This window comes from Grampus griseus, assembly GCF_964374135.1.
Source record: "Grampus griseus genome assembly, chromosome: 14".
Classification (NCBI taxonomy): domain Eukaryota; kingdom Metazoa; phylum Chordata; class Mammalia; order Artiodactyla; family Delphinidae; genus Grampus; species Grampus griseus.
In genome coordinates, this window is record NC_139008.1 from 8,048,332 (window position 1) to 8,060,242 (window position 11,911).

Consider the following 11,911-nt stretch of genomic DNA (forward strand, 5'->3'; position numbering starts at 1 on the left):
AGCCACGCTCCTCCCCCGTACCCCAGCCCTGCCCTCGGCTCCAGCCTCTTTCCCCAGCCCCACTGGACCCCTCACTTCAGCCGACACCACCTACCCGCCAGGTACAGAAGGAGCTCAGTGGTGTCTGATGGAAGAAATCCACTCAGAGCCTGAAGCGGGGAGACCCTGATGTGGGGAGGGCTTAGACAGAGTCGGCGGTGCACACCTTGGGGTCTGGACGGTCCCAGGCCGGGAAGCCTCGGTTCCTCCATCTGTAAAATGGAAATCATCTGATCTGACTGATGGGACTGTCGTGAGGTGTGTAAAGGGCTGGGTGTGCAGCAGGCACCCAGGAGATGGAGCAGGTGGGGGCGAGGCTGTCCAGTGAGCAGGCCACACCGTGAGGGGTGCGTCTGCCCAGGAGGGCCCGGGGCCAGTCTCCTGGCACTGCCCACAGCCTGAGGCCTTGGGGCATTTCTGAGGCAACAGTGCCCCCTGGTGGCCACCCAGTCTACCCCAAAGCACAGCACTCCAGGCCTCAGGCCTCAGGCCTCTGCTACCCTCTCCGCGGCTCTGAGCAGGGTTTACTGTCGCCATTTTATAAATTAGGCCCAGAAAGGGCAAGTCGCTGCCCAGCGTCACACAGCCAACCAGAAGTAGGGCCAGACCTCAAACTCGGGTCTGCCCAGCTGCCAGGCCACCGCCGTCCGCCCTGCCGACAGCAGCTGAAGGCGCCCACGGGGGCTGTGCTGGGAGACTCGGCAACATCTCCCACCCTCCAGAAAGGCAGGAAAGTCCCCACACAGAATTATTTTGGATTCGCTTTGTTGTAAAGACACCTGGCACCGGGCTGGGAGAGAGGGACGGGGCTGTGGGCCAGGGGAGTCCTGAGGGAGCTGCTCCACCCCTAACGCTGCGCTGAAGGGGGCCGTGCAAGTCTGGTGTCAGTGGGAGCCCTCACTCCCCCGGCCCCTGCTCGGTCTGAGGGAGGCCGGCCTGCGCCCCTCTGCACCTCCCTTACCTTTCTCCCCACTCCTACCCCCACCACGGCCTCTCTCTGGTCATTATCCCAGGGGGAAGAAACTTGGGGCTCGTTGGGTTCAGCTTCCTTGCCCTGCTTGACAGAAGCAGTGAAGCCTGGAGACGGAGAGGGGCTGGTCACAGCGGAGCCGGGGAGGGGGCTGCCCATTGCTCCTAAATCTTTGACATGGGCCCCTTCCCCTACTCAGAGAATTCCATGAGCAGCTCATGCCAGGAGTGCCCCACCCCTGCCGGCTGGGCTAATGCTGGTCCCTCGGGCAGGGGCACAGGCTGTGGGCTGGGACGCACAGAGCCGGGAGAGCGCCGCGGGTCCCACCAGGCTGCCTCTGACGGCCACGTCTTCCTTTGGCACAGGGCGCTGTGCAGAGCTGCAGGTCCACGTCACTGAGGTCATGGCCACAGCAGCCGAGCAGAGGGACCTGATCGCCCGCCTGGAGCAGGACCTCAGCACCATCCAGTCCATCCAGCGGCCGGACGCCGAGGTGAGCCCACCCCCCACCCCGCCCCCTCACCACCTGCCCAGGGCTCTCTCGGCCTCACTGGATACGGGCCCGTTCCTCAGGCAGCTGGTGTCCGCCTGACCCGCCCCCCGCCCCACAGGGACCGTCACCTACAGCCTCTGGGTTTCGTCTGCTCACCTCACCACAAAGGCCCAATTCGGGATGCCCAGCCACAGGGCACAGGGCACGAAGCCCCCTGCGTGCGGGCACTGGCTTGGACCTCTGCCCTGGGAGCTCTGGGCGAAGCAAGGCCGGGATTATCCACCCATCTCACAGCTAGAGGACCTGAGGCCCCGAGGTCAGGGAAGGCTGGAGCCCTAAGGACCCTTAGAGGTCATCACATCACCCACCTCATTTTACAGATGAAGAAATGGGGCTCAGGGAGAGAAGCTGGGCTGGCCCAGGGCCACACAGCAGGCTGGCTGGCAGGGCCCGGTTCGCCCGGCCTCTGACGCCCGTCAGGGCCAAAAGACCCGGTGTGAACCCCACCGCTGAGCTCTGTCCTTGGGGTGAAGCTGGGGCCCAGCCTTATCTTCAGTGGCCCACATGAGGCATCCTCTTAGGTCCTGCCACCGCTGTGCCCAACCCCTGCCTCCAGCCCGCCCCTTCTGCTCCTTGCCCCCTATTTGCTTGGCCCCCTGGGAGGCTGTGCTCAGTGCCCAGTGTGGAGGCGCCCCCCTGACCTCTTCCTCTCACCTGCAGGGCGCAGCCGAGCTCGGCCTGGAGAAGATCCCCGAGCCCATCAAGGAGGCCACCGCCCTGTTCTATGGTGAGGAGGGGCCTAGGCAGTGATGGGCAGGGCGGGAAGGGAAAAGAGGTGGTATGGCCTGGGCCCTGGGCCCTAAAGAGCGCTCTCCTCCCTCAAAGGTCAGGCCTCGACGCCAGCAATGCAGCAGAAACCTAAAAGAGGGGGTGAGCCCCCCACTTGCCCTTCTAGGCCTCACCCCCCCCACCATGGGACCCTGACGCCCTCGGCCCTGCCAGGGGCCATAGAAGGCTGGTGGGCATTGGCTCCCTGGGGAGGCCTCAGCCCTGAGATGCAGCCAGAGGGCTGGAGGGGAGGTGCCTCCTTGGGTGTCGAGGCCAGAGCCCGGGGCTGCTGGGCCAGGACACGGTGGCGGTGGTAGGGGGTACCCAGTCCCCTCCGTGTCCCTTTGCTTTCCCCAGGAAGTGGGGGCCCAGTCTGACAGATACAAGGGTCTCAGATCCAAGTATAGAACGAGGGGAAGGTCACTGGCGCCTGGCCCTCGGACAGTGCAGGCAGGAGGGGCCCACCTCAGGGACAACCCCCTCCCGAGGCCCCTATTCTCATGCCCCACCCCTTGCTGCTCCCCTGGCCCCTCTCCCCCTTCCCCGGCCTCTCAGCATCTTGTGGCTTCCACCCCATGGCACTTGGCCTGAGCTCCCTCGGGGCTGGTGACCCGAGGGCCCACTGCTGAGCTGTGCCTCCCGCTACTCCAAGCCACTGTCCCCTCCCTCCTAGGACCCTCAGCACCAGCCAGCAGCACCCTCCCCGAGGGCCAGGTGGACTCGCTGCTCTCCATCATCTCCAGCCAGAGGGAGCGCTTCCGGGCCCGGAACCAGGAGCTGGAGTCTGTGAGTCACATCCTTCTCTCCCCTACACTCCTTGGACCTGAGGACACCGTAGAGGACACACAAGCTTGGGGGAGAAAGATGTGTCACAGACCATAAACCTCAGTGGGATTAGATTTGTTCTGTGCAATCAGGGAGGGCTTCCTAGAGGAGGTGATGCCACGCTGGGCTTTGAAAGAAGATTCAGACATTCAAGGTAAAGGAGTGAGTGGAAACATGGGGCCAAGGAGCCGGAAGGGAGTGCAGGGACAAAACAGAGAGTCACCAGGCAAGGTCCCTAGTGCCAGGCTGGGGCGCCACCGAAGGGTTTAAGCAGGGGACCAACACTGCCAGGATGGATGGTAAGAAGGTCACTCAGGCAGCCAGTTCAGGACAGAAGCCTGGCCCAGGAAGACGATTTGGGGGTGGTCACCATCATCCAGGAAGAAACATCTCAGTCAGGTGGGAGTTAGCAGGGGCAGGTCCCAGGGAAGAGAGTCTTTGAACCCTATGAAGAGGAAGAGCGTACAGATGCCAGGAGCTCTGTGGGGTCTGAGAGAGCTTGCTGGCTGCCAAGCACCCAGCTGGTGGCCCTCCTGGAGGAGCCCCGTAGGGAAAGGGGCAGTCTAGTCCGCAAAGGTGACCGTCCGACTGCACGTGAGTCTCTCACACACACTGCCTCCTTAGGGACTCTGCAGACCCCCCCACACCCCCTGCATCCCACAGAGCCAGCCCAGGTCCCCCGATCACTCTCCCAGTAGAAAGAGGAGTCAAGAAGGTTTCTGTCTTCTCAAAGAGTCACGGCTTGAGTGGTTGGTGGAATGTCTAGACCCTTGCTCTCCACACCCACAGCTTCCCCCATGGGGTTTCCAGGCTGCGGTCCTGGGGAGGGAGACATTCACTGAACGCCCACTGCGGGCCAGGCCCAGTGCTGGTCCGGTGACAAGGGTGGACCAGATCCAGTGGGACCCTCTGTGATGTGGGCTCTGGAGCAAGAGGCTTCAAATGAAGGGCCGTCAGGACTGCTCCCCTCACAGCTGCCTTCATGGACAGTGGACGGGGAATACCCACACGCACCTGGGGGACAGGGGACAGTCACTGTGGAAGGCCAGACAGCCCTTAAAAGAAGGTCTTCAAATTAGATCAAATAGGGAGGAAAGAGTATTTCTAATAGTCTACCTTTTGCTTTAAAAATCTAGATTTTTTACCATGTACTTGTATTAAGTCATGGTAAAGGACACATCACTTAAAATTTACCATCTTAGGGCTTCCCTGGTGGCACAGTGGTTAAGAGTCCGCCTGCCGATGCGGGGGACGTGGGATCGTGCCCCGGTCGGGGAAGATCCCACGTGCAGCTGAGCCTGCGCGTCCGGAGCCTGTGCTCCGCAACGGGAGAGGCCACAGCAGTGAGAGGCCCGCGCACCGCAAAAAAAAAAAATTACTATCTTAACCTTTTTTTTTTTTTTTCTTTTGCGGTACGCGGGCCTCTCACTGCTGTGGCCTCTCCCGTTGCGGAGCACAGGCTCCGGATGCGCAGGCTCAGCGGCCATGGCTCACGGGCCCAGCCGCTCTGCGGCATGTGGGATCTTCCCGGATCGGGGCACGAACCCGTGTCCCCTGCATCGGCAGGCGGACTCTCAGCCACTGCGCCACCAGGGAAGCCCCCATCTTAACCCTTTTTAAGTGTACAGCTCAGTGGCATTAAGAACATTCACATTGTTAGGCAACAGTCACCACCATCCATTCCCAGAACTTCTTCATCATCCCAAACTGAAACTCTGTACCGATTAAACACTCACTCCCCATTTCCGTCCCCCTGTCCTCCTGTAACCACCATTCTACCCTGACTCTATGAATTTGACTATTCTAGGCATCTCATATAGGTGGAATCATAGAACATTTGTCTTTTTGTGACTAGCTTATTTCACCCAGCATAATGTCCTCCAGGGTCATCCATGTCATAGCGTGTGTCAGAACTTCCTTCGTTTTTCAGGCTGAATAATATTCCATTGTATTGATGGACCACATTTTGTTTATCCTTTCATCTTTCCATGGACACTTGGGTTGCTTCCACCTTTTTCGCTATTGTGAATAATGCTGCTATGAACACGGGCAGGCAAATTATCTCAAAGTCCCTGCTTTCAGTTCTTTGGGGCGTATGCCCAGAGTGGAATTGCCGGATCATATGGTAATTTTGTTTTTAATTTTTTGAGGAACTGCCACACTACCACGGACTTTTCTTGTCCTTTTGAATTTTTCGCAGTGTGAAGAAAACACCTGTTTAAGCGTTTTAATAAGTTGGAAAATGAGTTCACATTTCACTTGGCCCCTAGATTGGCAGACATTAAAGTCACGTATTGTATGGTTCCGTTTATACTAAATGTCCAGAAGAGGCAATTCCACAGAGGCAGGAAGTGGATCAGTGGTTGCCGGGGGCTGGGGCAGGAGGGGACGGGGAGCGACTGATGACGGGTGTGGGGTTTCTTATTGGGGTGATAGAGATATTCCGGAATTAAATAGTGGGGATGGTTACATAACACTGTGAATATACCAAAAAAAAAAAAAAACTGAGTTGTACACATTAAAATGGTGATGTTTATGTTATATGAATTATATCTCGGTAATAATTTTTAAGCTGATAATACCATAAACAAACAACGTGAAGAAAGTGATCCGATAACTGTGACTTCTGCCTGGTGCGGGGTCTCCCCGAAGCAGGCAGCTCTGAGCAGAGGCTGGCAGGTCAAGGACATGGCCCCGGGCCAAGCAGGGGTTCCAGGTAGACAGAGCAGGACCTGTGCCAGCACAGAGGCCTCTCCCCACACGCCTTCCACTGCTGGCCCTGCCCACCTGCCCACCCGCCCACCCGCCTGCCCCCAGGAGAACCGCCTGGCGCAGCATACCATCCAAGCCCTGCAGAGCGAGTTGGACAGCCTGCGTGCTGACAACATCAAGCTCTTCGAGAAGATCAAGTTCCTGCAGAGCTACCCTGGCCGGGTAAGTGCCCTCCACAAGTTCAGCCCCAGGTGTACCAGGCAAGGGAGAGGGGTGGTCCGGGCATATCCAGGCGGGAGGCTTCGGGGCAGTGACCTGCTAGGGCCCTCAGAGGGCATCCGACCCCCCCACCCCCCGTGCCTGCCAGCTGTCCTCCCTAGGCTGGGGAGAGCCTCCCACAGTGGAGCCCTTATGGAGGTTCGTTCCTCAGAACCAGCCAGGAGGTGGTGAGGTCCAGCAAGAGGCAGGGGTTCACAGGACTCAGGCCCACAGGAGTCACAGTGACTCCTCTGTGAAATGGGGGTGACCCACTAGTTGACCCCAGGATGTGGGAATTTAACCCCAGGGATGTTGAACATACAGGACAGGCCTGGGGAATTCTTTTTTTTTTTTTTTAATAAATTAATTTATTTATTTTTGGCTGCATTGGGTCTTCGTTGCTGCGCACGGGCTTTCTCTAGTTGCGGCGAGGAGGGGCTACTCTTCGTTGCGGTGCGCGGGCTTCTCATTGCAGTGGCTTCTCTTGTTGCGGAGCACGGGGTCTGGGCGTGCGGGCTTCAGTAGTTGTGACTCACGGGCTCTAGAGCGTAGGCTCAGTAGTTGTGGCACGCGGGCTCAGTAGTTGTGGTTCACGGGATCTAGAGTGCGGGCTCAGTAGTTGTGGCACACGGGTTTAGTTGCTCTGTGGCATGTGGGATCTGCCCGGACCAGGGCTCGAACCCGTGTCCCCTGCATTGGCAGGCGGATTCTTAACCACTGCGCCACCAGGGAAGTCCCTGGGCCGGGGGAATTCTTATCTTTTAAACTTATATTAAAAAACAAAAGAACAGAATTTGGTCCAACATTCCAAAAACCTATCAAGAGAATGCAACAGAAAGCTACCCATTCTGCTCTGAGCTGGAGGGCCCTCCCTGGCTTCTCTCAGCCCCCGGGCCTCACAGGGGACCACCTTGTGCAAGAAAACCCTTCTGAGACTGTGGGGAGGCAGAATGGGCAGTAGAAGGATGGGGAGCGGTGACACGCTGGCTGGGGGCCTCCCTGGGACAAGACTCGGCCACCGGCCCCCAAACCACCGGTTGGAGCCGTTCTCAGGCCACCAGAGGGCGCCCAGACTCCGTGCAAACTACACCGTGGGTGGCCCGCTGCGGGTCTGGGGCTCCCTCCTCTCCCAGGTGCTGGCCTGGGCTCCACGGCGACCCTGCACACTCCCAGCGAAGCCCCATCCAAACCCACCTCCCTGTACGGCGCCCCGCCCTGTCCATCTTATACATTCCAGCCCCCCTCTGGGCCTTAGTTCCCCTACCTGCCCTGAGGCACCGTGGCCCTGACCCCAGGCGGAGACCTCTGACCCTGGGCAGTGCCCCTGGACACGTGGCACCATCCATGTCACACTGTCACCCGGGGCCTTCTCCCCGCCCCCACCGTGCTAAGGAGGAAACTGGGGTTCCCTATGATGCTGTCGGCCTGCACTCCTCGGCCCTGGCCTTCCTGTTGGGTCCCTTGACTGGGACAGGGGTCTCTCCTCCTCCTTTGCTCGCAGGGCGGCGGCAGCGACGACACAGAGCTGCGGTACTCGACCCAATACGAGGAACGCCTGGACCCCTTCTCGTCCTTCAGCAAGCGGGTGCGTGGACCCGGCCGCCACCAGCTCACCTGGCCTCAGCCTCCCTCCAGACCCACCCCCCGCCAGCCCCAGTCTCACCCTGCAGCCCCCCACACTGCACCCTGACACACCAGACCATCAGGGCAGCCCCCAGGCTCGCTATGGTACCGTGAAGGCCCGGGGTCCACCCCGGGTGGGCCCAGAGTGCCAGGAACACACGCTGAGGGCTATGGGAGGGTGTGTGACAGCGACCGGCTTAGCCCTGGGTGCACACTCTGGGGGTAGGCAGACAAGCAAAGAGCTCCCAGTGTCAGGTGACTTAATGGTGGGGGGGCGGGGAGCTTGTAACTCCCCCTCCCCCTGCCCTGAAGACCTTCCTGCTGTAGGCAGAATCGGCCACTGCAGAGGGGGCAGCAGCTCCCGTCACTGGCCCTGCTCACACAGAGGTTGGGGGAGCCTAGGATGTCACCCTGAGTGGGGCTGGGCACCAGGGAGCCCCTGGAAGGCCCCCGGGATTCTGCAGGGACAGCAGGGCAGGGTCCCTCTCTGCAGTGAGCTGGAGCATTGGGGAGCCTTTGGGGTCCTCTCCTCATCCCTCCTCCTCCTTCAGGAGCGGCAGCGGAAATACCTGAGCCTAAGCCCCTGGGACAAGGCCACACTCAGCATGGTGAGTCCCCCCCCCCCCCGCCCCCATGCCCTCGCCGTGTCAGGCCTGGGCCTCTGACTCTGGGCACCTTGTCACCTGCCCTCCAGCCCAGTCTGGAAAGCCCCAGGGACCCCGCTGCCCCTCACAGGCTCCGTCAAGAGTAGCTATGCGAGAGCTTCCCTGGTGGCGCAGTGGTTGAGAGTCCGCCTGCCGATGCAGGGGACACAGGTTCGTGCCCCGGTCCGGGAAGAGCCATGGCCGCTGAGCCTGCGCGTCCGGAGCCTGCGCTCCGCAGCGGGAGAGGCCACAACAGTGAGAGGCCCACGTACCCCAAAAAAAAAAAAAAAAAAAAAGGAGTAGCTATGCGACCCGAAACAGGGAAAGCAGCATAACTCATGGTAGGTTCTGGAACTGTGCCGCAGGGGGCGCCCTTCCCTAGAAGTCCTGTGGCCCAAGTTCCCAGCCTAAACACTGGAGTGAAAGGCCAGCTGCCTGCCCTTCCCTCCCCTTGCTGCCCTGGGATGGGTGAGCCCTGCAGGGCCGGGTGAGGCCTGCCCCAGCCCTACTCACGCCTCGCTTGTCCCCCAGGGGCGGCTGGTTCTCTCCAACCAGGTGGCCCGCACCATCGGCTTCTTCTACACGCTCTTCCTGCACTGCCTGGTCTTCCTGGTGAGTGTCCAGGCGCGGCCAGGGGTGCATTCACCACGCTCCCCCCATCTACCCCCAGGCACAGCGTCTGCTCTTGGCTACTTCTCTCCCCATCAGGGCCTCATCCCACCCTGGGGACCACAAGCCCACCCATCAGGCTCTTTGGCCGGGGCAGCAGCCCGGCTGACTCCACCCAGGGCCAGTCCCGGAGGGGCTTGGTAGAGGGAAGGGCCGCTGTGGGAGGCTGACAGGTGGGAAGACAGGTCTAATTGACTCTACTGAGGGACAGCCAGGTGGGCTGCACAGAGAAGGGACATCTTGAGCTGAATCTCCTCGGGTACAGAGGGGCATTCCAGTTAGTGAACACAGCACATACAGGGGCCTAGTGATGCCTGCGCGTCCACCACGTGCGGGGAGAGGTGGGGGTAGGGCACGCCTACGGAAGGCTCCAGCCTCAGGGATCCCCGCCCCCAGCGAGGGCAGTCAAGATGGCCCCTACGTGGCTAGCCTGGGCTTCCACTCTGACCCCAGGGCCCAGGAGGTCCTGGCCCTGCCAGTGGTGCACCCAGCAACACTAGGGGTGGCAGCTGCGTCCCCAGGCCTGTCTGACCATCTGTGAAACCGGTGGGCCCGAGAGCATCTCTAAGGCCCACCCATCCTGGAGCCTGGGCCACGAGCAGCTTCCCGTGTCAGGAAGCCAAGCCCAGGGGCCACAGGTGGACTGCAGGAGCGGCCGTGAGCAGCCCAGGCAGCTCACCATGTCTCTCCTTGGGCAGGTGCTCTACAAGCTGGCGTGGAGCGAGAGCGTGGAGCGGGACTGTGCCACCTTCTGTGCCAAGAAGTGAGGACCCACCCTCGGCCCCCAGCACCACCGCGTTCTTATGTTCCCTGCCTTCCCCCAGCCTTCTATCACTGCCCCCATCTGGTCCACCCCACGGCCCCTGCCAAGCCCACTGTCCCCGGCCCCCATGCCAGCACAAGGTGCACGCCCCTTGGAGATCTCCGTGGCCCCCACCACCCCCTACATTTCTCTCTTTTTCACACTCGGCCTCAGCAAAGGTTTCTGTGACCCACAGGTTCGCCGATCACCTGCACAAGTTCCACGAGAATGACAACGGGGCGGCAGCCGGTGACCTGTGGCAGTGATGTCCCGGGGCTTCCCCGACACGACAGCGATGGCTGTACTCCCCACCCCTGCTTGTCCAGCTGCTTCTAATGACTTAGGCTTCCCTGGAGAATCCCCAACGTAGACTGCCCTTGCCCTCCAGCCACCAGTGCCAGAGGTCCCCAGGTCTCCTTGGACTCCCTTAAAAGATGGTCTCAGCCACATCCGGCTCCCTAAATCCAGAAAGCTCCCAAGGCCAAGCCAGATTGAGCCAAAGGGACCCCTTCAGGCCCATCTCAGGCTGGTGACCCAGCCTGGGTCTCACCCGCAGCCTGACCACTAGCCCTGGTGGCAGAGACCTCCCAGCCATGATACTGCTTTCCCACTGATTCTGGCTGTGGTTAATCCAGTTGGGATCCCCTGGGCCTCTCTGTGCCAGGCCCCGGGATCCCCTTGGGCTCCCCTAGGATCCATCACCATCCCACCAAGTCATGGAAGCCCTTCCTTGCAGGCCGGCAGGCTTTGAGTCCAGCCCCGCCACCTGCCTTTATCATGGCCCCACCCCACCCCAAGAAGAGAGGGAGCCCCAGAGGGCAGGATAGTTTCTCTTACCCGCTCCCAGCCCCTTAGACACACTATGATTTTTGCTTTCTTCTTTAGCAAGGTATTCTTCTGGCTTTTAGGTGAGGAAGAGCACCCACGCCCCAGGCTCTTCAGACCCCAGGACTGGCCTGAGGGGCCCAAGTGCTTCTTGGCCAAGCAGAACTGGCTGTGGGCCATCCTAGCCTGGCCACCCTGGGGCCACTGGCAGATCTTCCTAATTTAGATTTGCACTTGCGTGTTCAGCTTTGCAAATTTTGAATAAACCCATTGTTGCAGCCACACCGGTGTCCTGCCCACTGTGACTCTGAGTGTACAGGAGGCTGGTGGGCAGGTTCCTGCAGCGACACCCCCAGGAGCTATGGCTAGACCTCACAGCTGCTCGGCTGACATGGGGCACAGTCCCCCACACGTGGGAGGCCTCTCCCCCTTTTCTCATCCCCAAGAATTCCCTGAGTGGGTCCAGAGCTTTGCGGAAACCCAAACCCACAGTGTCTGAGTTCTCTTTTTTTTTTTTTTTTTTTTTTGGCCACACTGCGCGGCATGTGGGATCCTAGTTCCCCAACCAGGGATCAAACCCGTGACCCCTGCAGTGGAAGCGCGGAGCTGCAACCGCTGGACTGCCAGGGAATTCCTTGTCTGAGTTCTCTTGAGCAGACAACCCAATCAAAAAGAGAAATCCATTCCTTTTTTAAGAACTGCCTGTCAGGCTGTGGTTGGATGTGTGATGTCAACTCCTAGGGAACACCTGCTTCCCTTTCTGTGTACCCTGGAGCCGTGTACTCTCCCTTTCCCTTGGGCCCTGCCTGCCACGCACTGCAGAGCCCATGCCCACCAAGCCCCCTGTGCCAGGCTTGCATGGGGACACCGCTGAGTCACAGGTTCTAGGCCACCTGGCCTCCAGCCCAGCCCCACTGGTGTGGGTCCCCTCCCACCCAGACACCGGGCTTCCTCTTGGTCTGTGGTGGCTGGCGTTATCCCACTGGACAGGTGGCCCATGAGACTGGCGCCACACCCAGCTCCCACCCTGCAGTCCACCAGGCCAGAGTCCCCCATGCTATCCCTGTCTGAGCTTTAGCCCTGAATGCTCTAAAGTTTGTGACTCCAGGGGTCCCCTTTGGGGTCCCACCCCAGCGTCCCTCATCATCTATCCCATCAGAACGTCCTCTAAGGCCACAGAGCCTCCTGCCCTTGGGGACACCAGATAGACCTCTCCTCCCTGA

The 11,911-nt window shown here is 60.3% G+C and overlaps 1 protein-coding gene across 4 annotated transcripts in view; it reads left to right on the plus strand.

Annotated features, from left to right (window-relative positions):
• Positions 1-10,961, plus strand: part of CUX1 (cut like homeobox 1) — a gene marked incomplete at its 3' end in the record, with an annotated part of 372,121 nt that extends 361,160 nt beyond the window's left edge. For all 4 annotated transcript variants that reach the window (XM_082670227.1, XM_082670228.1, XM_082670226.1 and 1 more), the window contains exons 15-23: positions 1,375-1,502; positions 2,223-2,289; positions 3,004-3,116; positions 5,973-6,089; positions 7,627-7,710; positions 8,300-8,356; positions 8,924-9,004; positions 9,760-9,824; positions 10,060-10,961. In XM_082670227.1, coding sequence (XP_082526353.1) covers positions 1,375-1,502; positions 2,223-2,289; positions 3,004-3,116; positions 5,973-6,089; positions 7,627-7,710; positions 8,300-8,356; positions 8,924-9,004; positions 9,760-9,824; positions 10,060-10,129 — 782 coding nt within the window. The remainder of the gene's footprint in view (positions 1-1,374; positions 1,503-2,222; positions 2,290-3,003; positions 3,117-5,972; positions 6,090-7,626; positions 7,711-8,299; positions 8,357-8,923; positions 9,005-9,759; positions 9,825-10,059) is intronic.
• Positions 10,962-11,911: the final 950 nt, after the last annotated feature.